The 23837-nt window shown below is 45.0% G+C and overlaps 1 protein-coding gene across 4 annotated transcripts in view; it reads left to right on the top strand.

Annotated features, from left to right (window-relative positions):
* The window catches only part of WDR59 (WD repeat domain 59), a 766237-nt gene that overhangs the window by 482258 nt on the left and 260142 nt on the right, over positions 1-23837 (top strand). For 2 of the 4 annotated variants that reach the window (XM_085636815.1, XM_085636814.1), the window contains exon 19: positions 145-201. The exons of the other annotated variants lie outside the window; for them this stretch is intronic. In XM_085636815.1, the coding sequence (XP_085492941.1) occupies positions 145-201 (57 nt within the window). The remainder of the gene's footprint in view (positions 1-144; positions 202-23837) is intronic. 4 annotated transcript variants of the gene reach the window in all.

The raw sequence follows: 23837 nt of genomic DNA, 5'->3' as shown, positions 1-23837 counted from the left end.
GTAGGCACTGGACAGCACTGCTTTTATCCAGCATTCAATGGCATTATTTTTTTTTTTACTTAAATTGTTCTTGGTGTTTTTCTTCTTTGTCATCCTCCTCCGGCGCCGCCGCCTCCTCATCCTGGGTAACGTTTTGACACGCAGATGTCTCGTCTCCCTACCTGGCGGCGTTGGTCCATACAAGCCGTTAACGACTTCCCGGTATTGTGTGCTTTGCTAATGCTTTTTCCTTTCAACTAACTTGCTCGTTCCTGTCTCTTGTTTTCTGTTCGAAGCTCAGGAATAAAACACCAGTCAATAATAAGGCCGCACATAGACTGAGACAAACATGGTAACTTTGAAGAATGATATTGCATTTACAATGCTAGAAATAAAACTTCACCATATCTGTAACCAACGCATATGCCATAGCCTAAGAGTATCTACAAGCAAAAGAGGTGCACCATTACCAGGGGCTGTGTAGGTTTCCACCATAAACAAGACAGTTTGATTCAGCAGTGTCAGCCGAAGGTCTAACCATGGGTCAGTGTAGTAAAAAGTAGGCTCACGCGTGCAAGTAGGTAAACATAGTGTGTTATTCTCCTGATGAATAAGCTTAGATAAGTCTCTGTAACTCGGAACAAATATACAGACTCCCTTTTAAACTCCTTAGTCGAGTTCTCTTTTCAACATTTTAGGTACTACTGAGTTGCCAGCTGCTTACAGTTTACTGCACCTGTTCAAATTTTTTTTTTTTTGCAAGATCTTCAAAGATATCTGCATATATATTATGTAGTTAATATAGTTTTCTGTTATTTTACATTTTTTGGGACTGATTCTACACTTTTTAGGTCTTTTTCTTAGTTGTCCTGCCTTAGCTACTACTTGCAGTGGAAGGAAGGTGGCAGATTTGAAAGCAGACTCTTAATGTCAACTTTGTCTGCCTTCTTAGTATTTGCACATATATAGTTAGGCAGAAGACATCTTAGAGAGCTCTCAGGTAAAGCATACTAGGAATCAGGCCAGTCAGGAAGCTGGCCTTTCTAGCTAAATGCCACTTGCAGATTCACTGTGTAGAACTGTCTCCATCCGAATGGGTCCACTTTTGTTAGGTTGAGCCTGGGCAGCGCATGCACTGCTCTACGAGGCATGCTGTATTCAAGTATGGACTTGAAGCTCCGCTCACTCTCCACTCATATTATTCATTGGCTTGTGTCATTGTCCTCTGTAAATGCTGGCTTCTGATCCCTTAATAGGCTTGTTAGTCCCTCTTTAGTACCGCCTTGTCTTCATTTGTAACCTCCCACGAGGACTGGCCCTTTTACTGCTGTTGTTACACAGTATGTCTTATTCAGTCTATAAGCACTGTTTTCTTTAGTGAGTTTCTACTACTGAAGGCAGGAAATGCTTTTCTTGCAACATACAGCATGCCAATGCGATCTTTCACTTTACCAGCAGCCCGGGACAATGGCGGCCGCTTCTTTTAAATTAAATAGGTCTCGCATTTACAAGAGTTTGAGCTATTGACATTGTAAATGACAATGCTTTTTATTTATGTGTTAATTATCAATAGAGATAATAAAAAGCATTGTCATTCTAAATGCCAATAGCTAAACTCTTGCCAATGCGAGACCTATTGCATTGCAAATGCCTGCTTTAGTAACTTACCAATTCAGCTCCAGCCATGGACTCATAGGGTATCACTCCTCGAAATGGTGCAGCAGTTTCCTAAAGGCATTGTATGCACTAATGACATCCGTTCCTTTTTCTGTGCATCTCAGAGGATGGATTTCAGAGCATCACAGAGGCATTTTCGTGGTTCTAGCATCTTTGTCTGACGACCTGTTCATTTTTTAGACTATAGTTTAAGTCTCAACATATTGCTTTCAAAATCTGATGGATTTAAGTTGTTTTTGGAACACGAGGCAAATGTCACATATGACTTTTATGCCTTAGACATTGATTTTTTGATTTTGTCAAGTACTTGGAGACATGCAAACTGGGTGTCAGTATGTTGCCAAACTCTAAGATGATCAGGTAAAGGGAGGCTAAATGTAGAAGAATGGAGCGAATTAGGCTTCCACAGTGGGGTCGGCTGCTAATTTCACAATTCTGTTCCCCTCATAGAGCTAAATCTTGTCTAACCACTGAAAGTAGTGCAAGCATTCGAAGCACACGCAACATCATTAAAATAAATATGACATTCAGAAAACTAATACTCAACAGTTAAACGTAGAAATTAGTGACAATAAAGTCTACCAAAATGGTTAAGCTTAATTTGTGGAAGTATTTCTACACATGTGGTACGTCGCCGACGTATATTGGATGCTTGTGACCATCTACTGTAAATCGTTTGGAAAATGTAGTCTTTACACTGTATTCAGTTATTTTGCGTGTTTTCCAATTTCTTTTTGGTTCCTCCTGTTGCAACAAGATTGATTGACTCAATAATCTTGATAAACCTCAGATATCAATCGAAACATATACTTGTTGCCTTACAAGGTGCAGTAGCTTCTGTTTAAAATACAAATTAATACATATTCTACCTAGGAAGAAGAAATAAAGTGAATGCAGAATAAATATTGCACACTGCATTCAAAATGTCTGCAGCGAGGCTAGGCTGGAGCAAATTCTTAATCCACAATGTAATGCTTCCAAGCAATTGTGGACCCAACCACTTGAGCAACTTTCTGCTTGTGCTTTATAGTAAAAATATACACCTTTATTTAGTCATGAATGTGGGCATGCAAAGACTCCCTGTTTCAGACTGAGGTATGTTGTCAAGATATTTCTTGCCAAAAACCAGCAAATTCATGGATAGGTTATTGGTCCTCCGACCAGGGCATCCACGGAACAGGTCCATGAGCAGCACTCCCCTCAAGAGGTTTGAGAACCCTACTGGTTTGTGCTCCTGAAAGACCCTTGCTGCCCTTCATTTCATAGTATTCATTTTTCAAGAGCAGTGAAAGTGCAAGCTACCCTAACACATGAAGAAAAACAGGTAAAGTATAGGTTACAATAGTTCAGAGCACAGTGATGCACAGAAAATGGCCACTGGGCAGGCAGCAGTGCTAGCCTTATAGCAGGAAGAATACAGATCTAAACAGATAAAGTATTCCTCTAATAGAACACAGGCATAGCACTTGTAGCAACAGTGCAAGCATCCCTCACTCATAAACAAGGGAAACATGGACATTGACTATACAAACTTGCTTCACATGCATAATGTGTTCAGCTAAGATCCAGGAAGCTTACTCCAACTGACCTGCTCTGAAATAAACCTATGTGAGCACTCTGGAGTTTCAGTATGGTTTTGTTTTAGGCCTTGAATGTATGTGTCTAGTACTGAATATGAATGTGTTTCCTTGCATTGGCATTTGGTGAGAGAACAGTTTCAGAACTGATAACTGCACAGAGCAATGATTGCCCAGGCCTATGTTTCCCTATCAGTATTCATAGTTATCCTTCCAGAGAGAGACTAATCAATATATTATCGTTTTCACTCATCCAAATAGTTAGAGATGATTTGGGCAAGCCAGATATTAAGCATGTATAGGAGAGTGCACTCTAGGTTCCACTTGTTTAGATGATCTATGCAGAGGGAGAGTAAGTCGAGAATGGATATGGAGTTTGATAGGAAACTTTTGTTACTGTTGCAGATGCGGTGGTTTGGCAGGTAGGCAGGACAGTGCTAGGAACCTCATTCTGACATACAATAACAGATCTGTGAGTATACAAACGGCTTGGGGTACAGTGCGCCTTATCCATCTCAAAATGTACATCAAAAAGATGTACTTTTCTGTATCCTTCTGATACATTTAACACTGCTGATTTATTCCTGATCTTCACTGCATAACGTACATATACACTGCTATGCCCTCTACCTGAGATTCGCCGAACACCATTAGGCAGGTCAGCATACATGCCAATAGACCTGATAAATGCGGGAGAGTCTCGATTTTTGATGCCCAACATGGTTTTATTTTAGCTGTCTCTTGCCTAAAATTGCGTCTGCTTCAATATAACTCAGCGAGGAAAATGCGTTCCCCGATAGTTTTATTTTCTAAATCTTCCACTTTTCAGGCTTAAAATGTTTGCATGTATGGATCAGAAGCCACCATAAGCATTAGTGTATGATGACTCCTGACGATACGGAGGAACTGGAAGTCTCCTGTCTGGGCCTTCTGTCTTGCCTCTGCACTGGCATTTTCACATTACCTTTCTGTTGCCTTATTTTCAGTCAGATTTCCAGCACATGCTGCAAAGAAAGCTGTCGAAAATTAGGCCCAGTGGCAAATCTCTTTTGGGACTACTAGTTCGCACAGCACTAGCAGCATCTGAACAGCACTGCATGAAGAATTTGGTGCCTGGGCAGCTTTTCATCAAATGATCACCACAAAGTTAATTATGGGACAGGATGAGGGAAATCCACATGCAATCACAATGGGTGAAGTTCCAGGAAAGGCAGTAAGCTGAAAATTCATGTTAATCAAGGGGTGGATGGGTGATAAATGGTCACTGGATGGGTGATAAATGGTCACAAGGCTATACATGTAGTGTTATAATGGTCCATTTTTATGCTATAGGGGTATCTCTGGTGTACTGTTGTCCAATCTTACACCTCACCAGGTGAAACAACTGTAAAAGGGTATGCAGAATTTTTCGCCACTTCTCTAACACTTACTGCCTTTTCTGGTGTCACCTTCAGGTGAGCAATCCTGAAGAAGTTATTGTAATCCTGAAGGTCATTTTTATGGTTGGTTGTCTTTCGTTGGTGTGATGATTAATTTCAAACCAATTGTTTTGTCAGAGTTAAAGATCTGAAATCTCTCTGTGAAAATAGCTTTCTACCATGAGGTGGGTTCCAGCAGAACACATATAATCTAAATGCTCATGCCTGGGATTATAGCTTCTTAATTTTGAGTATGCAAGTCGTTTCTTTACTCTTCATTTGTTGCGCAAACAATAGTGCTATGGATGCTTATCTGTAAGTATTATAGGGCCGTAAGTTTGCATAAGGCTCCAATACCTTAATAGGAATTTATTGCACCTCTACATCGACAACAGAGTAGAAGGAGGAGGCAAATTCACTTGAAGATGATTTCATTTGTGGTTAACCGTGTTATTGTGAAATGCTCCTGCTTTAGATTGAACTCCCTGCATACCTTGTGGAATTTATTCTCCGGGCTGTGCAAGAGGATAATATGAATGAGGGTCCCTTTCGGTGGATTCTTTTAGGCAGGTCTTCAAGTTACAACCAGTAAAAAAGGCATTGTCGCCTTCACTCCTGAAATAGAAAATGTGCCATTTTTATCACTACTTAGAGAAAGCAGCATCCCCTATCTTTTGAATATAGGTAGTGCACAGGGCACTTTCCTTAGTTTAACTCATTCGGGTTACAACCTTAATTAATAACTTGATATCAAGCTGAGGAACCACAAACTAGTTTGTAATTATCTAGAAGTTTTCTTTTAGGATATGTGCATTGTGGTCGCTTCAAAGACCGATTAATCCAGCATTGGATTCCAATAGTCCCATTGTTTAAAGTAAACCTCTTCTTAATTTTGTTTTTATCTCATTGTAATCAAAGACCGTGTGAAAGAGCCTGTGACATCATTGATGGTAAAGTTCGCAGCTATTGAGTACCATTTTAAGCTGAATCATATTTCTGATTTCTACTTCCTTCTGATCCATCACCTTATGGATATCCTCCAGTTAATGACTGGATCTGGAAACATTTCCCCAGCAATATTTCTTCAGCACCACCAGGTGGCACCATATGGCCTCAACCAATGCTCCATCTGTTCTGAATTTGATGATATTGGAGTTTATAAGACGGCAACTGGTATCAGTTCTTGTTTTTCGTTGCTTTATCAACGCATTTCAAGTGCTGTTTTCGGTACTTCACACAGGAAATTGATCCTAAGATTTCAGGATTCAAACTGTGTTGCAAATGCCATAAGAAGATGCTGTATAATATTCACACAACCTCTGCATAGGGTGTTTAGGATCTGAATACAACCCACGGGCCTGAGACTCCTGTTAAATTAGGCACCCTGATGCCATCCGTAAACAGGAGGCCACGCTAATTTAGGCAAATGGCCACAGGATTACTCCAAGCATATTCCTTTAGGTAAGACCAACAACTGGAAATGATCTCCCAAAAGATCTTTTCAGAGAAAGCCTCAAAAATGTATAGGAAAGATAATTTCTCTTCTTCTGTTTGGAGATCTGTTGCTGTTCTCCATTCTTCGATGAGAACTGTTTCTCATAATATGAGTCGATTCCGACTTTATAATTATTTAGTCGGATTCCTTTTAAGGTTTTGCCTATGCAGCGCGCATTAGAAGAAGACCATTAGAAATCGATTCAGGTTTGCTGCCAAAAACGTGCACGCATTGCATTGCTTTGCATGGCAACGTGTGCACGTTTGGCGATTCCCTTGCGGGAGCGAGCTTTCAAACCATCTGTTAATTACAAACAGATGGTTCCTGCTCACTCCCGCAAGGGAAACCGGTGCAGGCCCCCTCCTCTCTCCCCTCCCCCTGCTGCCTCCTTTCAGCACGAGGCGCACGCGCTTGTTTTAATTAGCGTGTCCTTGCACTCTCACGTCGCTTTCACTGCAACAATGAAAGTGACAAGCCTCAGTTGCAGCACCCAAACCATGCAACCCGGTATCACTGCAGCTGCATTCCTAGCGCGGTCGCATTAACTTTCGCGGCCGCACTTGTTATTTTTGTTGTATGTATTTGTGGAAAAACACTGAAACAATTTAACCATCACACCAGCTCGCCAAGTTTATACACAGCGGCTTTGCTACGCGGTCTTCCTTCAATAGATGAATGTTTTACAAATGAGTAAAGTGGCCTACTAGCACTAGTGCGAAACAAAAGTGACTTCATTCTTGTGCAAAAATATCAGCAGATGAGATGGGTGGGGACTGGGAGGAAACAATGCGTTTTCAACTCAGGGGCCTGTCCGCTTGTGACGTATAAGCCCTTTGGCTTCTGTGCATTCATAGCTTGTTGAGCTGCAGTTAAAGCATAAAAGAGTCTAGCCTTGGTGTCGATAAGCAGAGCCTTTGTTTTAGCTACTCAGACCCCTTAAACTCGCAGCACAGTACCAAAGATTCCACAAAGGATGCTTCAAGGGGGATTATGGGTCAGTTGAGCTCTTCCTGAAAGGTGACCACTTCCTAAATCCACCCCCACTGGCCGCGCATGACTGAGAGATCAGATAACACAGCAATACAATAGAGCAGAGGGTAAGCGAGTAAGGGATCCTGCTGACACAGGACAACACAATGCTGGGGGAAGGGAAGGAATGTGAGGTTTGTATAACGAGCCGTACAATGCACATGCCAACACATCAGAGACTCGCGCATTGAGTCTACACCGCATAAAAACCCCAAACATACCACAACTGATTTACACTTAAACGCTGCACATTCCAATGGTGGGAGGGTGCCAATAGGGAGTGAAACAAGCATTGGCATAGCCAATAGGTCTCGCTTTTGGGACCTTATAAGTGTTTAGTTCTGCAGCACAATATCCTTGGTGCAACAACATGAACTGTTGCATGGTTAAACACTTATAAGGTCCCAAAGGCAAGACCTATTGGCTATGCTAACACATTTAAAAACAGCAGCCTTTATGGTACTCCTTTCTGGACTTACTCATTTCACTATTTATAGCTGGAGAACAACATCAGAGTAACCCAGATTAAAGTTGACTGAATCATGTATCATTTTTGATTTGATAATGTACGGCCCCAGATTACTCAAGCTTCTGCTAGTTTTAGAAGAATGAGGTGTGTGTTCATTAGTAATCATTGTTCATGAGCATGCCTCAAGTTTTCAAAATAGATGGTTAAATCTAAATTATCTGTCTTCTGGATCAAAATGTAGGTGATGTAATCCAAGTGCTATCCCTTAGATTTAATGACAATGACACCAGGGAAAGAGTGACAGATCAATCAGCTACATTGTGTGGAAGACATTTGCTTGCAGCATTTGCCAATGTTACAAAATTTCTACTGCCAAGTTTTGTCAATCTTTTTCTGTGGGTACAAAAAATGGGAAAACATCTTGGAAAAATTCACGAAGCTTAAAAAAGCTACATAAAGTTTGCTTATAACAGGTTTGCAAATCAGCATGACCCTTATGTATGTTGCTTTCTTGTGCTTCCAATCTGGCAGCACACTTTTCCACAGCTATAAAATCACCTTGTTATGAAAGTCCGGTAGCGGTATGTGAATCATACCCTAAAGTTTCAATAACAAAAAACACCAATTCACTGCGTCAATTCGAATGCCACTGGAGCGTTGTGTGCAAAAAAGTGCCCAGTGTAAAATGATTTGTGCCTGCCATTAGGTTAATTATTACAACCAGTTACAGATTTTGTGGCATGAAAATGCGAATAAGGGTCGGGAAGCGTCTCTGTGACACTGTTTTGCCTTCAGAATTGCCTTCATTGAGGATGCGGAGGAAAGTGCCAATAAACAATACCCCTGTATAGATGCAAAGTTTTTTTTTTAATATCTATCTCAAACCTCTGGCAGAACTTGTTGAAAAGCTAGGTCTAACGCTTATGAACTATGCCGATGACACCCAAATCATTTTTTCCCTATCTGAATCTTGTCCCCACTCCCCGTCGTTACTCAAGGAAGGACTATTAAAAATACTGAACTGGATGACAACAAACCAGTTAAAACTGAACGGCGACAAGACGGAAATACTGATTTTGGGAAAGGATAAAGCTCTCTGGAACCCTGCGCATTGGCCGGACCAGATGGGCACTTTTCCTACCCCGGTGTCCCATGCTCGAAACCTGGGCTTTGTTTTGGACAATGCCTTATCCATGGACAAACAGGCCAGTAAAGTAACCGGCCTGTGTCTCACCATAGCTAAATGGCTGAGGAAGATCCTGTGGATGTTGCCAATGTCAACACAAAAGACCGTAGTCAATGCCCTTATCACATCAAGGCTTGACTACGGCAACATCCTCTATCTGGGCGCAAATAAATCTGTCATCGGTTGCGCAAAACGCTGCGGTCAGACTCCTATGCAAGATTCAAAAGAACTCTGGAGTCTCGAACCATCGTCGGGATCTTCATTGGCTCAGGATAGAGAGCAGAATTCGTTTCAAGGCCCTGAACGTCATGTTCAGAATAAAAACAGGAGTAGCACCAAAATACCTCCAATCCCTTGCCTGCCTCTATACGCCCAAAAGAAACCTTCGGTCTCAGACAGCAGCTTGCTTCTGTATACCAAGGTTTAAACGTGCAAGAACAGGGGGCAGATCCTTTGCCTATCTTGGACCCTCCCTGTGGAACACGCTTCCCCCAGGTATCCGGAAGGAAGAAAACTATTGTAGGTTCAGAAAGCTTGTAAAAACCTGGCTGTACGAACAATAACCGCCTAACAGTCACCTCCTTTTTTTTCTGTCCTCATTTCTAGCTGTGTCTAGGCGCCGGGAAACCCTTTTTGGGTAGCTGTTGCGCCCTATAAATTAAAAAGAAAAAAAAAACAAAAAAAACAAAGTGGAAACCAGAAGCTAAAAACTACTGCATATAATTAGGGACTTTGCAACCAACTCTCAACGAAGGTCTGTATGTGCTAATTTTGTTCAATCCATTTCAAAGCTAAGCTAAGGTTTGTTATTTTTAAACCGAACAACCTTCATCGCTGCATTTTAAATCCACAGAAAGCATTTTATTTCAAGGGAATTCGGGGTTGTAGAAATTAGAATGTTCTAAAAATGTTCTTCTTGTACATGCTTTTCTGTACAACATGTAAAACAAGCGGCCGTGAAAGAGATCGCGATCAAACATCAAAGCGGCCGCAAAAGTGAAAGTAATCGCGTCAAGCGCGGCGCGCGCGCCCGCACACATGCACTGTAGCGCTAGGCTGGCCTGGTAGCACTTTTTGGAGCCCTCTCAAAAAGTCTCGCCAGATCAGTGCGTGCGCTGGGTCAGGCGAGACCTAAAAAACACCAGATATCACAAACAAAAGCGCACCCTGGTTGTTTCCACTTTCCTGAAGCACAATAAGATTTAACACACAAGCACCCCTTCAATATACAAATCACATTTACGATGTATGTGGCAGAGTTCTCGATTTTCATAGGTCCAGGAGTGATTAATTAGTTCATTCAGTTCAGTGTTTAGCTTTGCATTCTGGGAATTGTAGTGCTGATTTTAAAATGGGATCTACACAGTAGTTAAAATGCATTACCAAAAAGCTGCATTGTTCGCTGCAAAAGAGATTCTGATGTGCAAAGCCTGCAAATGAGCCCTCGTCCCCCCCCCCTCTCTTGCGGTGCGCGCTCGCACCTTTGTGCCTCTGTTTGTAGTCCCGTTAAAGGGGCGGGCAGCCACCACACAGACTGGCAGCGGTGGAAACGCCGCACACCGGGTGCTGGGAGGGCGAGGGCTGGGGGCAGTGGGCGCATGTTTTGCCAGAACTGCAAAAACAAACCAAGACAATGCTAGTGTTCGAGTAAATAAGCATAGTATATAACGTAGGAACTACTGCTTACATATCAAAGTAAACCCGTACGTAGAGGGAGCAAAACAGGTTTTTTTCTATTAATTTGCAGCAAGCAGTAAGGGGTGTCAAATTATGTAACCGGCCCTGAATAATGCAGGAGAAAGGGATTCTTCAGTGTTTCGGGTTGTTTATAAAATAGACACCAATTACTGCTGATCCACAACATTAGTGAGCTGACGTTTGCAACCAATAGGAAGACGGGCATCGCATTTTTCGTTTCATATAAAAGGTACCAAACGATTGGCCTCTATTTTATAGTCCAAATTGCAATCTTCGTGTTCTGCTGTTTTTATTATCCTTTGTGCCGCGGGAACCCCTCGTTGGCATCACTGGATCTGGAAGGAGAACAGTCACATGTTTGTCTCAGACACTTATATCTTGACATTTAATTTGCGTGCTTGGTAATGGTTCTGCTAAGTATGTGCAATGCGCATGTTGTGTTGCTCTGCACGTTGCTTACTTTGCTGTGCATTGATTAATCTTTGAAGTGCGGAGATATCAGCATATGTAAAACTTGTTCGGGCAGAACCTGGGCAAAGCACGCACACTGCGTTGGGCACCCTAGATTTCCTCACTCTTTCGTTTTGCCCAAGAATTACAGCTTATAATATTGGTATTCTGTCCTGGTCTAATTTACCTGCCCGGGCTGGGGGCGTCTGCATTTTTTTTACACTGATGGCTCACAGAGAGCTGTGCCCCTCCACCATTGGGGTCCCGTCAGCGCTCCCTCCCCCCACGCCTGCGCAGGGAGTCTCCTGTAACAACAGTAGTGCAGTTTAAGGCAAGTCTATATGTATATACTGTGTATTGATCAGGAAAACAATGCTTCTGTAAAAATTTTATGTTTGGGCGCCAACTATTGATTATGTTGCCCATAAGCTCTCAATGTTTCAGCATGTAACCTCAATTTTCAGACTTATTTATCTGGTGCCCCACTTACTTTATAGTCACTAAACAACTATAACTAAACACTTATAAGGTCCCAAAGGCGAGACCTATTGGCTATGCCAATGCTTGTTTTAATTTGGGTCAACAGAGTAGACAAATATAGAAATAAATCAATATAATCAATTTGATTATATAAACTACGACAGCCAGTTCATATACCATTTGCCCACAACAACAGGCTATTTCTACATCCCAGGTTAATCAAAGCTATTAACTTTTTATTTGACATACCTATGTACTACAGCTATATACAAACTACATTTAAAAAATGCTATTTTTGACATCAAGTGCACAAGATAGCAGTGTAGGGATAAGGGGCCTATCTTTGTCCCTAGTACTCTCTTGGAAAATGACTTTAACTTCCGATTGAACACCCTTCTATCATCTAGAGATTTCTGGTAGCTTGCCCCTCAAATCTGGCATTCTTTCATTATCATTCCTTATTGTACATAACATGATTTTTGCCAAATGACTTCTTTCGTTTCAGCTTTCCATTCTTTTATCTCCAGTTGTGCAATCTTCAATTTGTTTTGCCATTGCTTTCTAGCTGCTAACGTCCCTAGATACACAACATTCTTTATGAGGATCCACTTGGATGTAAAAATGGACGAAGGTCCTATAATAACTTTCTTCCTATCTGTCATCGAAATATTCGCTGGTTAAAAATGTGTTAAATAAACCTGTAATCTTTTTTTCACAAATCCTGCTGTTTGGACAATCGATAAATATATTTTCCACTCAAGTTTTACATCTGAGACAGTTGGGATTAGTCTTGTGGCACCATGATCTTAACCGGTGTGTAATGTAATCTAAATTTATTTTAGAGACTTCTAACTGCAGATTCCTCACCTTAGAATATTCCCCAGGCATCAGACAGGATCCGGGAAATCTTGAGCAGTACTTAGGCACGCCTGTCAATGAAGTTGGGCGCTACTCGTTCACTGTATCTGTGTCAGAAGTGATATGTGCGGTGCCAATATAGGTGCCAGCCCAGCGTGCTGACATCAGTTCCTTCCTTTCCACATCAACAGCACAGATCCTTCTCCATTTCATAACTATGTTGACCAAACAAGTGAAGACTGGAGCCAACTGCTCAAGCCTCAAATATAACACCCTTGAACAATTTCCTGATTCCCTTTTCGTTGACCAATACCATAGCGGTCAATATGGGAGGCTAATTTTTTTCACCTATAACATCTCAACCTGGACCACTATCTTCAATCACTCCTTCAATGTTCCTTCAATGTTACTTCCTTCTCCTCAATCCCACACAGGCACCAACTAAAAATCTCCCCTTCAACTTGTTTCAATGACTCACTCTATAACAATGGCAAGGTCTTGATTCAAGCTAACGACACTTGTCCCTCCCTTTTCGACCACTTATTTCAATCCCTGCTCTCCATCCCTGGCACTTCAATCAATCCAGACTCTTCAACTAACTCCTCACTCAATTCTCTCTTGCCTTCCCTAGCTACTAGGACACCAGAGGCAGCTCTCCCGGGAGGCACAGGCCTTACCCCCGGCAGACCCACCCCACCTCCTTCACCCCTGCTTCCCCTCCTCCCCCCCCTGCTTCTCTCCCTCTCCAATTGGGATGTTACCCTCAACACACTAGCCCAGCCAATGGTCAGCACTCTCATTTACCTCTCTGTACCATCTTGGAATTCTGAAGAAACAAGCCCCCCCCTACCAGGTTAAACCCTCCCTCTTCCAGTCCATTTTTCCAACAGCCTGACTGCCCAGCTCACATAGCAGCCTTGCCACCATATGCTCTCCCTTCTTTTCCACCCCACCCTCCTTCCCCCAATCCCTATCCCTTCAGTAGGAATCCTGCGCAAACCCATTACATCTCTCGTCTCCCCTCCATCTCTCCAGGGATGGTGCTTGACCCACTCTCCCCTTATGGCAACCTCTACCTTTTCCCTCCCCTTCCTCTAGCCTAGAAGAACCATACACTTTCTGCAACTATCCTCCGGGTCAATCTTCCTCATCGTGCTTGTTTCCGGCCCCCATACACTCACTTCTCCCAGCCTGTGTGCCCTCGCCACCCCTTCCTCTTTTCTCCTCCCCCACCTCCTTCCCTTTTGTGATTCCCTTCTATCCCCTCCCCTCATTCCGTCCTCCCACCACAGTCCTCACCCTTTTCTGCTCTTCATCAGTTAGAACTCAAAACTATTTCGTTCAATGTATGCTGAGATAGTTTTCTCTCCACCGCAGCTGCACCAACAATCACTACCAATCAACATCATTTGTCGAGTCTCCCTCCACTCTGTATTCCTACAGCCCAGTACGCCTTCTTTCCTCCCCTTCCCCTTGCTTTCCCTCTCAAGTTGAACTCCTTCCTGAACCCATCGAGCAACTTAACATTCCTTGTCCAGCTCTACTCTACTTAGAAAATAAACTAGGATATCTCATCTCCTCTATCTCCCAGCTTGAACCTACCATCTCCCACCTAAGTGCTACATTTATCTACTTTAACCAACACCCTAATCCCCCTGGCAAGCACTCACTTCCCCAAACTCCCGAAGAGTACTCTGCTCCCACGCCCCAAAAAAGATGCACACAATCTGTCGCTAACAGACATTTCCAATTTATTGGCTAGCTACAATACTTCTAACTCCAACCCCCACATTTTCTCCTATCCAGCTAACTCTAATCATTGCACTATTCTGACCATCTACCTCGCCCGAACCAAACATTAGCCATTTTCTACCCAGACACCAACATTTAGGAACATTATCCCTATCGCCTCTAAAAGCCCTGACACCCCCTTCACCAAAACAGTCAGTTCAGAGTTGCGCTGTTTGCTTCACAACTGGAGATCTGCAAATAAACTCAAGCTGGAAATTCCAGACCCCATCAATCCACAATCCACTACTCCTGCATCATGGTTCAATAAATCCTTCTATGAAGAAAGAAAAGAACTTGAGGTACCTGGAGAAACAATGGAGACAATCTCCTTCCAACATTAATCTCTCCAATCTCCGGTACGCATGATCGCGCTACCGCAAACACATCTTTCCTGAAAAAGCGATGCACTTAAGAGCCCTCCTCGAGACTGCCAAGAACAGACCTAAAAAGCTATTTCACCTTATCAAAAATACCAACATCTCACCCTCAACCATCAAATTTGACAACTCCCCAAAGAAAGCAGCAGAATTTGCACTGTTCCAAGATAAAAAAGTGAAATCGCTCATGGATCAGGTCACTCACCCTACCCTCCTTGAGGACTGCAAATCCATAGTCTTGTGACAGAACTTTGACATCATCACCAAAGATGCCCTACTCAAAAGCATTCTGGAAACAAAGCTTTCTAACCGTTCTATCGACCCCATCCCTAGTGACATTGCCATTGACTTCTACACCCTCTCCTACTGGACCAGTCCGGTAAACCTCTTCCTCAACCAATGCTCTCTTCCTGTTGCCTTTAAAATGGGACAGGCTGTCCCACTTCTTAAAAGACCCTCTGCTGATGTGAATGAGCTCAATTATTTTCGCTCTATCACCAACCTCCCTTGTCTTGCTAAAATTACTGAAAGTTGTTTTGCAAAGCAACTTTCCCAACATCTCAAGGGCATCAAGCTTCTTTTTTTTCACAACAAATTTCATTGTCAGCAATCACAATGGACCTGGCGAAGCGCGGTAGCCAACCAATACAAGATACATGTACATGAATAAGACGCTGACTTTTTTTTATATCTATCAAACAATAAAAGAATAACAATGATATAGCGTAATGCCCCAACAGGGAGCCATTGTGTCACATTACTGCTGCATTGCATATCACATATCAGGTCTAGACCCATTTCTCCGTCATTCAAACACCCACACCCATGTCCATCATATATCCCCACTTCCATTGTCGTGAAAATTAATCTATGGAGGCTGCTGAAATAAGTTCCCAAAGCAGCCCACGGTATTCCGCCCACCTCTTCCAAATCTTGGGGTGTTTCTACGGGCATCCTCTCGCTTTAAAGATGGGAAACTCTAACCCTCGCTTTAAAGATATGCAACTCTAACCTTTGCTTTAAAGATAGGCAACTCTAACCCCACACAAAAATCGAGACCCTTTTTCCACATCCCAACCCGTGGTGGGGGCGCATCGTTCCATGCCCGTGCAATGTCACGCTTAGCCAATGTAAGCCCAGCAGTTATTGATGTCGTTTATAGATGTTACACCCGAAATCATCGGTAATGTGGAGCAAGGCCAGGCGAGGTGTGTTGGGGATGTTCCACCCGAAAACCTCAGATAAACATGTAATAACGCCCGCTAAAACCTAGAGAGGGTGGTGCACTGCCACACTGTATGTATAAGAGTACCATCGGACATTTGGCACCGCAGGCAAAGTGGAGATACAATCAGTCCGGCTCGCCAGAGCTTATACCTGGTGTAGTAAACTCTATGAAGATATTTAAATTGGATATATCGTAAGCGTGGCACGATGGCCGCTATTCTTGGGGATTCCAGAGCCTCTGCCCAGTCCTCATCATCTAGTGGGCCAATATCTTGCTGCCACGCCGCTCGTGTTTTATCTAGGGTGGTATGGCTGTTTGTTACTAATGTTCGGTAGATCTTGGTAATTTTATGCTTCCCTAGGTCTCCCATAAATACTTTAGCTTCGATGGGGTTGAAGTCTGGCACGGTACTCTGGTGTGTGAGATATGGGTAAAAGGCATGGCGGAAGTGGAGGTATCTATAGAATTGCAATCTGTGCATTGTGTACTCTTGTTGTAGTTCTTGAAAGGACCTCAGTGTCTGACCATGAAGGACATCACCTATCTTAGAAATACCTATAGCCTCCCAACCGGAGAACCCAGATAGTCCAGTTAGGGAAGGGAGGAGACCATTGTTCCATAGAGGCGTCTCTTTTGTAAGCCTGCCCCACCATCCCATTTGTTGCAATGATCTCTTCCAAATCTTAAATATCGTGACAGTAGCTGTAGGCAGTGCTCTCAGGGCTGAGGTCGTATATAGAATCATGTGGAGCGACATATCACCCATCTGCAGGCACTCAAGTGCATAATCGGAATCCCCTCTGTCCCCATACCACCAATCATTCAGAATAGGATGATGTGAGGCTGCATAGTATGCCTGAACATGGTGTCGCTATGCCTCCACAATAGGTGGACTGGAAGCATGTTTTCAGTGCCACCCAAGCTGCATCCCCCTCCCAGAGGAAATATCGAAGAATGAAATTAAGTTGTCTAAACCAGACAGGTGGAATCAGGTATGGTTGATTTTGAAGCTGGTACAATAAACAAGGCAGTATGCCCAACTTAAAGATGGTGGATCTGCCAAATAGGGAGAGCGGTAAATGGGACCATGAACGAGTCTGTTCCTTAATCTGCGTCCACAGCGGGGCCACATTCTTTTCCCAGGATATACGTTGGGAGGACGACCGAAAGACCCCAAGATACTTAAATCCCTTGCGCACTGCCGTCACCTCGCGTGCTCATTTGCCCACATGTCCTCCACCCCCCAGATACCACTGATATCATTTGCGGGTATTCATATAGAGACCGGATGCCTCTCCAAAGATTTGCATAATTCGGAGTAGTCTGGGCCCGACCTATCTGGTCGCATGAGGAACAATAGAACATTGTCTGCATAAAGTGCAGTGTGTTCGGAAATCTCTCTGGACCACTCAAAGCCACGAGGGCCACCATGGCCAACGCAAAGAGGTATGAAGAGGGGGGGGGCAGCCCTGACGGGTTCCCTGCCTAATAGAGAAAGCTGGTGACGTAGAGTGTGCCACTCGGACAGAGGCGGTAATGTCAGTATATACGAGTTGAATGCATTTGAGGAGACTGTGGTCGAAATTTAATCTGCTCAGGAGTGCAAATAAATATGTCCAACTAAGGGAGTCAAATGCCCTGTCTATGTCTGCCAAGAAGAGTGCCACAGGCGATCCACAGATGCAATGGCATTTTGTACACATCGGATATTGTGTTGTGTAGAGTGGCCCGGCATAAAGCCCGCCTAGTTGGGGTGGACCAGACTCGTAATGTGTGGTACTATACCGTTGGCGATGACTTTAGCTAGGAGTTTGGCTTCGATGTTAAGGAGTGAAATTGGGCGATGCAAGGCATGGTTTTCAGGGGGACGACCGGGTTTAAGGAATACAACAATTTCCGCATGGCTTCCAATCCATGGGAAGGCACCCATGCTGAAAAGACGCATTTAGTGCTGCCGAGTAGGAAGCTAATTGGAGGGTCTGATATTTCTTATAAAATTCAGACGAAAGCCGTTCCTACCAGGCGCTTTACCCCGTCGCATCTCGGACAATGCCGTCTGGAACTCTTCCACTGTAATTGGAGCATCCAATTCCTCCCTCACCGAATCTGACAGGGCTCGCGGGTGCAGGTCATCTATAAATTTATGGACCAGATGTGACTAGATAGTCTCACTGGGGGCATATAGATTCCCATAGTATCTGGCAAAACTTGCTGCAATTTGTGCAGGATCAGTGAGTACTGTCACGGCTGGGCTGTGTATACACGGGATAGTCATAGGTCAGAGCGTCCTTTGACAAAGGCGATGTTGAAGCTCGCTCTATTTATCCCCCCATTGATAAATTCTACTACGTGTAGTGAGCCACGCCATTCTGGCCTCATCCATCATTTCACTGGCATATACTTGCTGTGTGTGAGCTAATTGTCAGCGTGCAATGCTGCCATCCCCGCTCCTACCCCTGTGTTGTAGGTCCGTGAGTTGGGCCTCCATTTGTGTTAGCTTCTCGTGGCGCTGCCTGCGCTGTGCTGTGCAATATGCAATGTCCACCCCCCTCAGGGTCGGCTTCATAGCTTCCCAGAGGGTCTCTGGGGATTCTACTGTCCGGAATAATACTCCAAGATGGCGGTGTGCATATGTTCCCTATACTGTTCATCGTGGAGGTGCCAAGTAGAGAGTCGCCATCGGGGGGTGGGGGGTTAGGGGTGGCACGGACCCCAGTCGCAAGTCCAGTAGAGTAGGGGAATGGTCAGAAAGGCCTCTAGGCAATATCGCTGTTGCTTCTAACCTATGTATGTGAGCGGCTAATAGGAAAATATAGTCAATTCGAGAAAAGGACCCATGGGTGCTAGAGAAATATGTGTAGCCCGTGTCCGATGGATGAAGCCGCCGCCAAGTGTCAACCCAATCCACCCCTGTAGTAAAAGCCACAGTTTTGATTCCTGGGTCTCTACTGGTCTACCTGTACTGTGCCATCGGTCATTCTGGGGGCATATAATGTCTTTCCAGTCATCCCCAACTATTGTTAGACATTGGGGAATCTCTGCCAAAAATCCCATAAAGCGTTTCATCAAGTTCCAGGCTAATGGCAGGGGAGCATATACACTACCTTGGTGATTCAAAGAAGTGCGTGCGTGATTGATATACAACCCTCAGTGTGGCCGGAAATAGAAGGGAATATTGAATTTTAAGGGCCCGGAGTTTAGCATTGGCCTCTGTGAACGATTGTCAGCGCTGCTGGAGGAGCCTTGTGTAGTCATGAAATATAATAGGATGTAATGTGTAATGGAGGGTCCCAAGCTGCCTGGCCTGCTGCAGGATAGTGTCCTGGTCTTTATAATTCAAAAATCTGGCAATAATAGGCCTTGGACGAGTGCCAGGCAGCGGCTTCCGCTGCAATGCTCGGTGGGATACTCAATTATGAAGCAAGGTGGCAGGGCGCCAGGTGAAATCAACTCCGTCAGCCTTTTGACCAGGAGGCCTACAAAATGGAGGTTATTTCTGCGGGCGCGCACCTCTGCATCCTCTACGCGCAGTCCAACCCCTTCGTGATTGTTTCCAGAGAGGAAACTTACTTCTGGAGGATAGACACCTCGTCTTCCATAGTTGAAATCCTAGTTTCGGGTTCCGTTATTCGTTGGACTGCGTTGCGGAGGTCCTGCCGCAGAAGCATGACATCCGAGCCAACCGCTCTGATCTTGGCCTCTAGCGTGTCCCTGGACTGTGTTATAACGGCTAGTATGGCAGCATTGTCAGACATAGATGGCGTCGGGTCACCTGGGTTGGACACCGAAGCCCCTGCGCCAGTATATTTATCCAACGTGCTTTGGCGCACGCCCACCCTGGCAGGTTTATCCTTCATCATGGCTCACGGGGTGCAATAACTGGGATCTGTCCCCAAAGTTGTGCCAACCTAGGTAGAGTAGCTACACAGTTCGAAGTAGTGGGTATGAAAGTCAAGAGCGCGGTATCGGGCCCCCAGGGCCAGCAGGATATTTTAGGAGGCCACAGCGGCTGCGCAAATCCACTGAGCCACACCAATGTATGTATGGCATCGGAAGCGTGATCTATATAATGACCAGATCAGCACCCGCTGTGATCTAGTTTGCACTCGTCAAGGATTATAGTCCAAAGCAGTCGGAGAATGCCTGGGCCAAGAACTGCGCCACTCCTGCAGTGGGGGGGCCACATTGCCAAATACTCCCACTTGTGCCCCTGCACGGGGGTTGTTAATGTCATGCGCAGGTTTATACAGGGCAGTAGATCACCCCACTTGGGCCAAGAAGGGGACCCACAAGCAAAGCCGGTAGCCACCCAGGGCCCCAGCACACAGGGTTGACGCAGACCACCCAGAGCAAATGGCTGCGCAGGCCGCAGCCCGACACGACCGCCGGTGGTCTGGCACGCCTCCGGCCCTCGAACTGCAAATCAGCGCCATTGACAGGAAAGAGATTAGAGTGGTGGGGCGATGGCAGATCTCTCCACGTGGGCCCCGAGCAGACCACAGGCAGAGGGCCCAAAGTCAATCCGGCAGCCACCCAGGAACACACAGCACCTAGGAACAACACCAGCCCCCCCAACAAATTACAGCGCAGCCTGTGGCCCGACACGACCGCCGATGGCCCAGCACGCCTCCAGCCCCCGTCAGCAGGCCAGCACCCCCGGCAGAATGATAATTGATGTGGCTGGGCGAATCCGCTGCCAAGGCCTCCCCTGTGCGTCACATTTGGCCACGCCGGCCGGGGGGAACGCACCGTGGTCTGATGAGACCGCCGAGCCACAGGCCACCCACCGCAGCTCCTCCCGCATCGCCACCACTCACCGTCTCCTCTCACAGGCCTTCATAATTCACTCTGCATGTAGGAACCACTGATTCCGCATCCAGCATCGATGCACCGCCGCCACGCGCTCTGGTGCCGAGATGTACGCGAGGCCAGGGATTATCAGGCCTCCTTGTCGATGGTACGCCACACCCCTTTGGTGGCGCGGGGGGGGGGCACAAACAGGCCCTGGGACTCCTACGGGCAAAGGTATCGCCCAGGGACAGCAAGAACGTCGCTTCAGGGCCGATGGCAGCAGGATTAATTACGGATTGTATCGGGGCTACGGGAGCTTTACAGAAGCACGTCTGCCATGTCCGACTGCTTAGCCATACCCCGTCAACAACCTTCTTGATGAGTTCCAATCTTGTGTTATACAAGGCTGCAGCACTGAAACAGCCCTGCTACAAGTGATCGACGATGCCCTGCGAGTACTTGACTCTGGTGAGTCTTGTCTCCTGATCCAGCTTTACCTATCCGCAGCCTCTGACACTGTTAATCACAACACTCTTCTGAACACTTTAAATCTAGGAATAGGTTTTGAAGGCACAGTGCTCAAATGGTTTGAATCTTTCCTCCTGGGCAGATCCCAGATGATCAAAATAGAAAATTGTCCTATAATAAGGTCAAATGCGTCTTAGCTCTAGGAGACACGTGTTATCCGTATTCTCATTATCCCAACCCCTGATTGGTAGGGCAGGTAAACAGGCTGTCAAGAGAGGGGTGCACACTTTTTGCCTCTTCTCAACCGAAGCACTCGCCGGCGAGGCCCATCCTTACTTACAGAGGGGTTGGGATAACGAGACTACGGATAACACGTGTCTCCAAGCGCTAAGACGCATTTGACCTTATTATATGTATGGTGGAAGTACAGGGCGTCTTTCCCTGACTCCCACGGTTTTATATTGTTTTTCATGGTCCTGACTAAGCACACTGGAATCCATTAGGGACCCGCCGGATGCGCAAAACATGTTGACCCCACTGCACTTTCACACTACTTTCACGAACTAAGAGCAGGGGGAGCATACCATTCCCTCCTACATATTTGTTTTTAGGATAGGCTCCAGTCCCTTGCTTTTTAACTTACCTTCCGGACCCTTGAATAAAATTGTGTTCGGGTTTCGGTTAGGTAATTTTATCCCCACACATACACGTTTTCACTAGGCTCACACACCCGCATGCACAACTGCGGCACCACCAACAAAAGATCTCCGACAAAGAGCCCTCTCGCGGGGCTCGCGGGGGGACAGCAGCGCCACCCCCACGAGGAGCTAAGCCCAATGAATGGAGCAAGACACCTGCAAGGGTGTGTGAGGGCACCAATTTCAAAAAGGAGGAATTCCCCTACCTTATTTAGATCCCACCAGTTCTACCTCTGGAGACACCACATCTCAACTAGAATTGGTTGCAGAATTTTCCCCTTTTTAGGAACAGCTACCATCCATTGTGTTTGCAAAACCCTAGGCGTCATCCTAGACAAAAGGCTCTATCCTACATTTCCATATCAATACCATCGCCAAGAATGCACATTACCAACTGCGCCTTCTTTGGGGGGTTTGGCGTTTCTTTCCTGAGCAAGACCGAACAACTTTGGTCTAGTCATTGGTTCTTTCCAGATTGGACTACTGCAACACTCTCCTTGCTGGCCTCCACAAAATCCACCTTTCCCCTCTAAAATCCATCCTCTGTTCAGCTGCACATTTCGTATATGGGGCCCAAAAAAATGACCACCTCACACCCATACTGTTTTCTCTTCGCTGACTTCTCATCAAAGCTTGGTCAATTTACAAGACTGCCTGTATCATCCCCAAAGCCTTGCACACTTCCACCCCTCGCTATCTGGCCAATAAACTTGAAATCTCAGGCGGCTCTAGCTCTTCACGCAATGCTAAAAACTTACCGCTCAAGCCTCCTACTTTCAAAAGAAAAATATTTATGGCTCAATCCTTCTCACGCATTGCAGCTAGAATTTGGAACGCGCTTCCTCCAATCCTCTGAACCACCGCCTCTTTACGGACTTTAAAAACAGATCTTAAAATTCTTCTCTTACAAAGACACTTCCAGGAATAATTCAACCCATTTCATGACCCTCATAGCCACTTGGCATTCACTTGAGCTCAACTTTGTAAATATGTATTCTATACCTGTATTACCTAATTGTGCCTTCTTTAATTTTTTAATAATCACGATTGTATTTGTAACTTGTTAGTGCTTTAAATTTCTTTGTGTAACTTACTTGGTTCTATTGTAAAGCGCTCTGACACCTTTGGGTAAAGTTTGCTCTATATGAAATTGCATTAAATAAAATAAAATAAATTGTGAGGACTCTGCACTGAGAAGCGGCTGAGAGGCTACATGGGGGTACTGCGTAAAAGTGAACTAATATGCACAGAACAGATGCAGGCTGGATATAAAGCATGATACAAGTGCAAGTGTTGTGCTGGTTGAAGCTAAAAGCATTATTGGTGAAATGTGTGTATTATCAGAGCTCACAGTGCGCGTGCAGCAAGTAACTATACGAATATGCACAACCCTTGCACTCGTGTCATGCTGTAGTTCTGTGAAGCCGCCAATGAAAATGACCCTGCGGTCTTAAAGCAAAGCTTAAAAAAGAGCCTGCATGGAGGAACGCACTTGCTTTTCGAACATAAACATTTCAGTAATGTTAAGGACTGAGCTTTAGAATGGCAAAACAGAGCAGCCATTCAAAGACCAAGGCAATGTATACATGTTAAGTAATAGAAACATGCAACCAAATCTCTGCATTTATAACGTATTTGCACTGCACTCCCGGAAGTACATCTGCTATTGAAGTTCTGCAGAGAGCCCTGTGCAAAATCCAACAAGAAATCAAAACTCAAAAGGTGGGTGGAGCTCAGTCTCTTCACACAATGTAGATCTACCCTCTCCCACCTTGACTCCACTGATATGCCCTGCCCCAGCACATTGAGACTGTGGAGAGTTGATAACTACGCCCTGGGCCACTGCTGCCAACTCCCATGGGTGGATTGTATTCAGTGCCATGGAAGGCAGGCCATACCCAACATCTGACGTAACTACTGTGGCTTCTGCCTCAAGGGCAAGTGAGACCTTGCCCGGCACTTGAGCAATTGTACTGTATTTCACCTGCAAAAATATAAATAAAAAACACATCTAACTTGAGCCTTACTGAGCTGCTCCGATCTGCACACACTTCTCCTCGTCCATGAATAATGGGGCAACCCCCTTTAAGCTCATATGTGCCATCTGCCCATGTCCTCTACTCCTTCCTGTTTTAACTACCAAGGGCCTAGTCTGCAGCCCCTCTAGT

This window comes from Triturus cristatus, chromosome 12 (genome assembly GCF_964204655.1).
Source record: "Triturus cristatus chromosome 12, aTriCri1.1, whole genome shotgun sequence".
Taxonomy (NCBI): domain Eukaryota; kingdom Metazoa; phylum Chordata; class Amphibia; order Caudata; family Salamandridae; genus Triturus; species Triturus cristatus.
The sequence above is the reverse complement of the archived record's forward strand: the minus strand, read 5'-3'. Positions and strand labels throughout refer to the sequence as shown.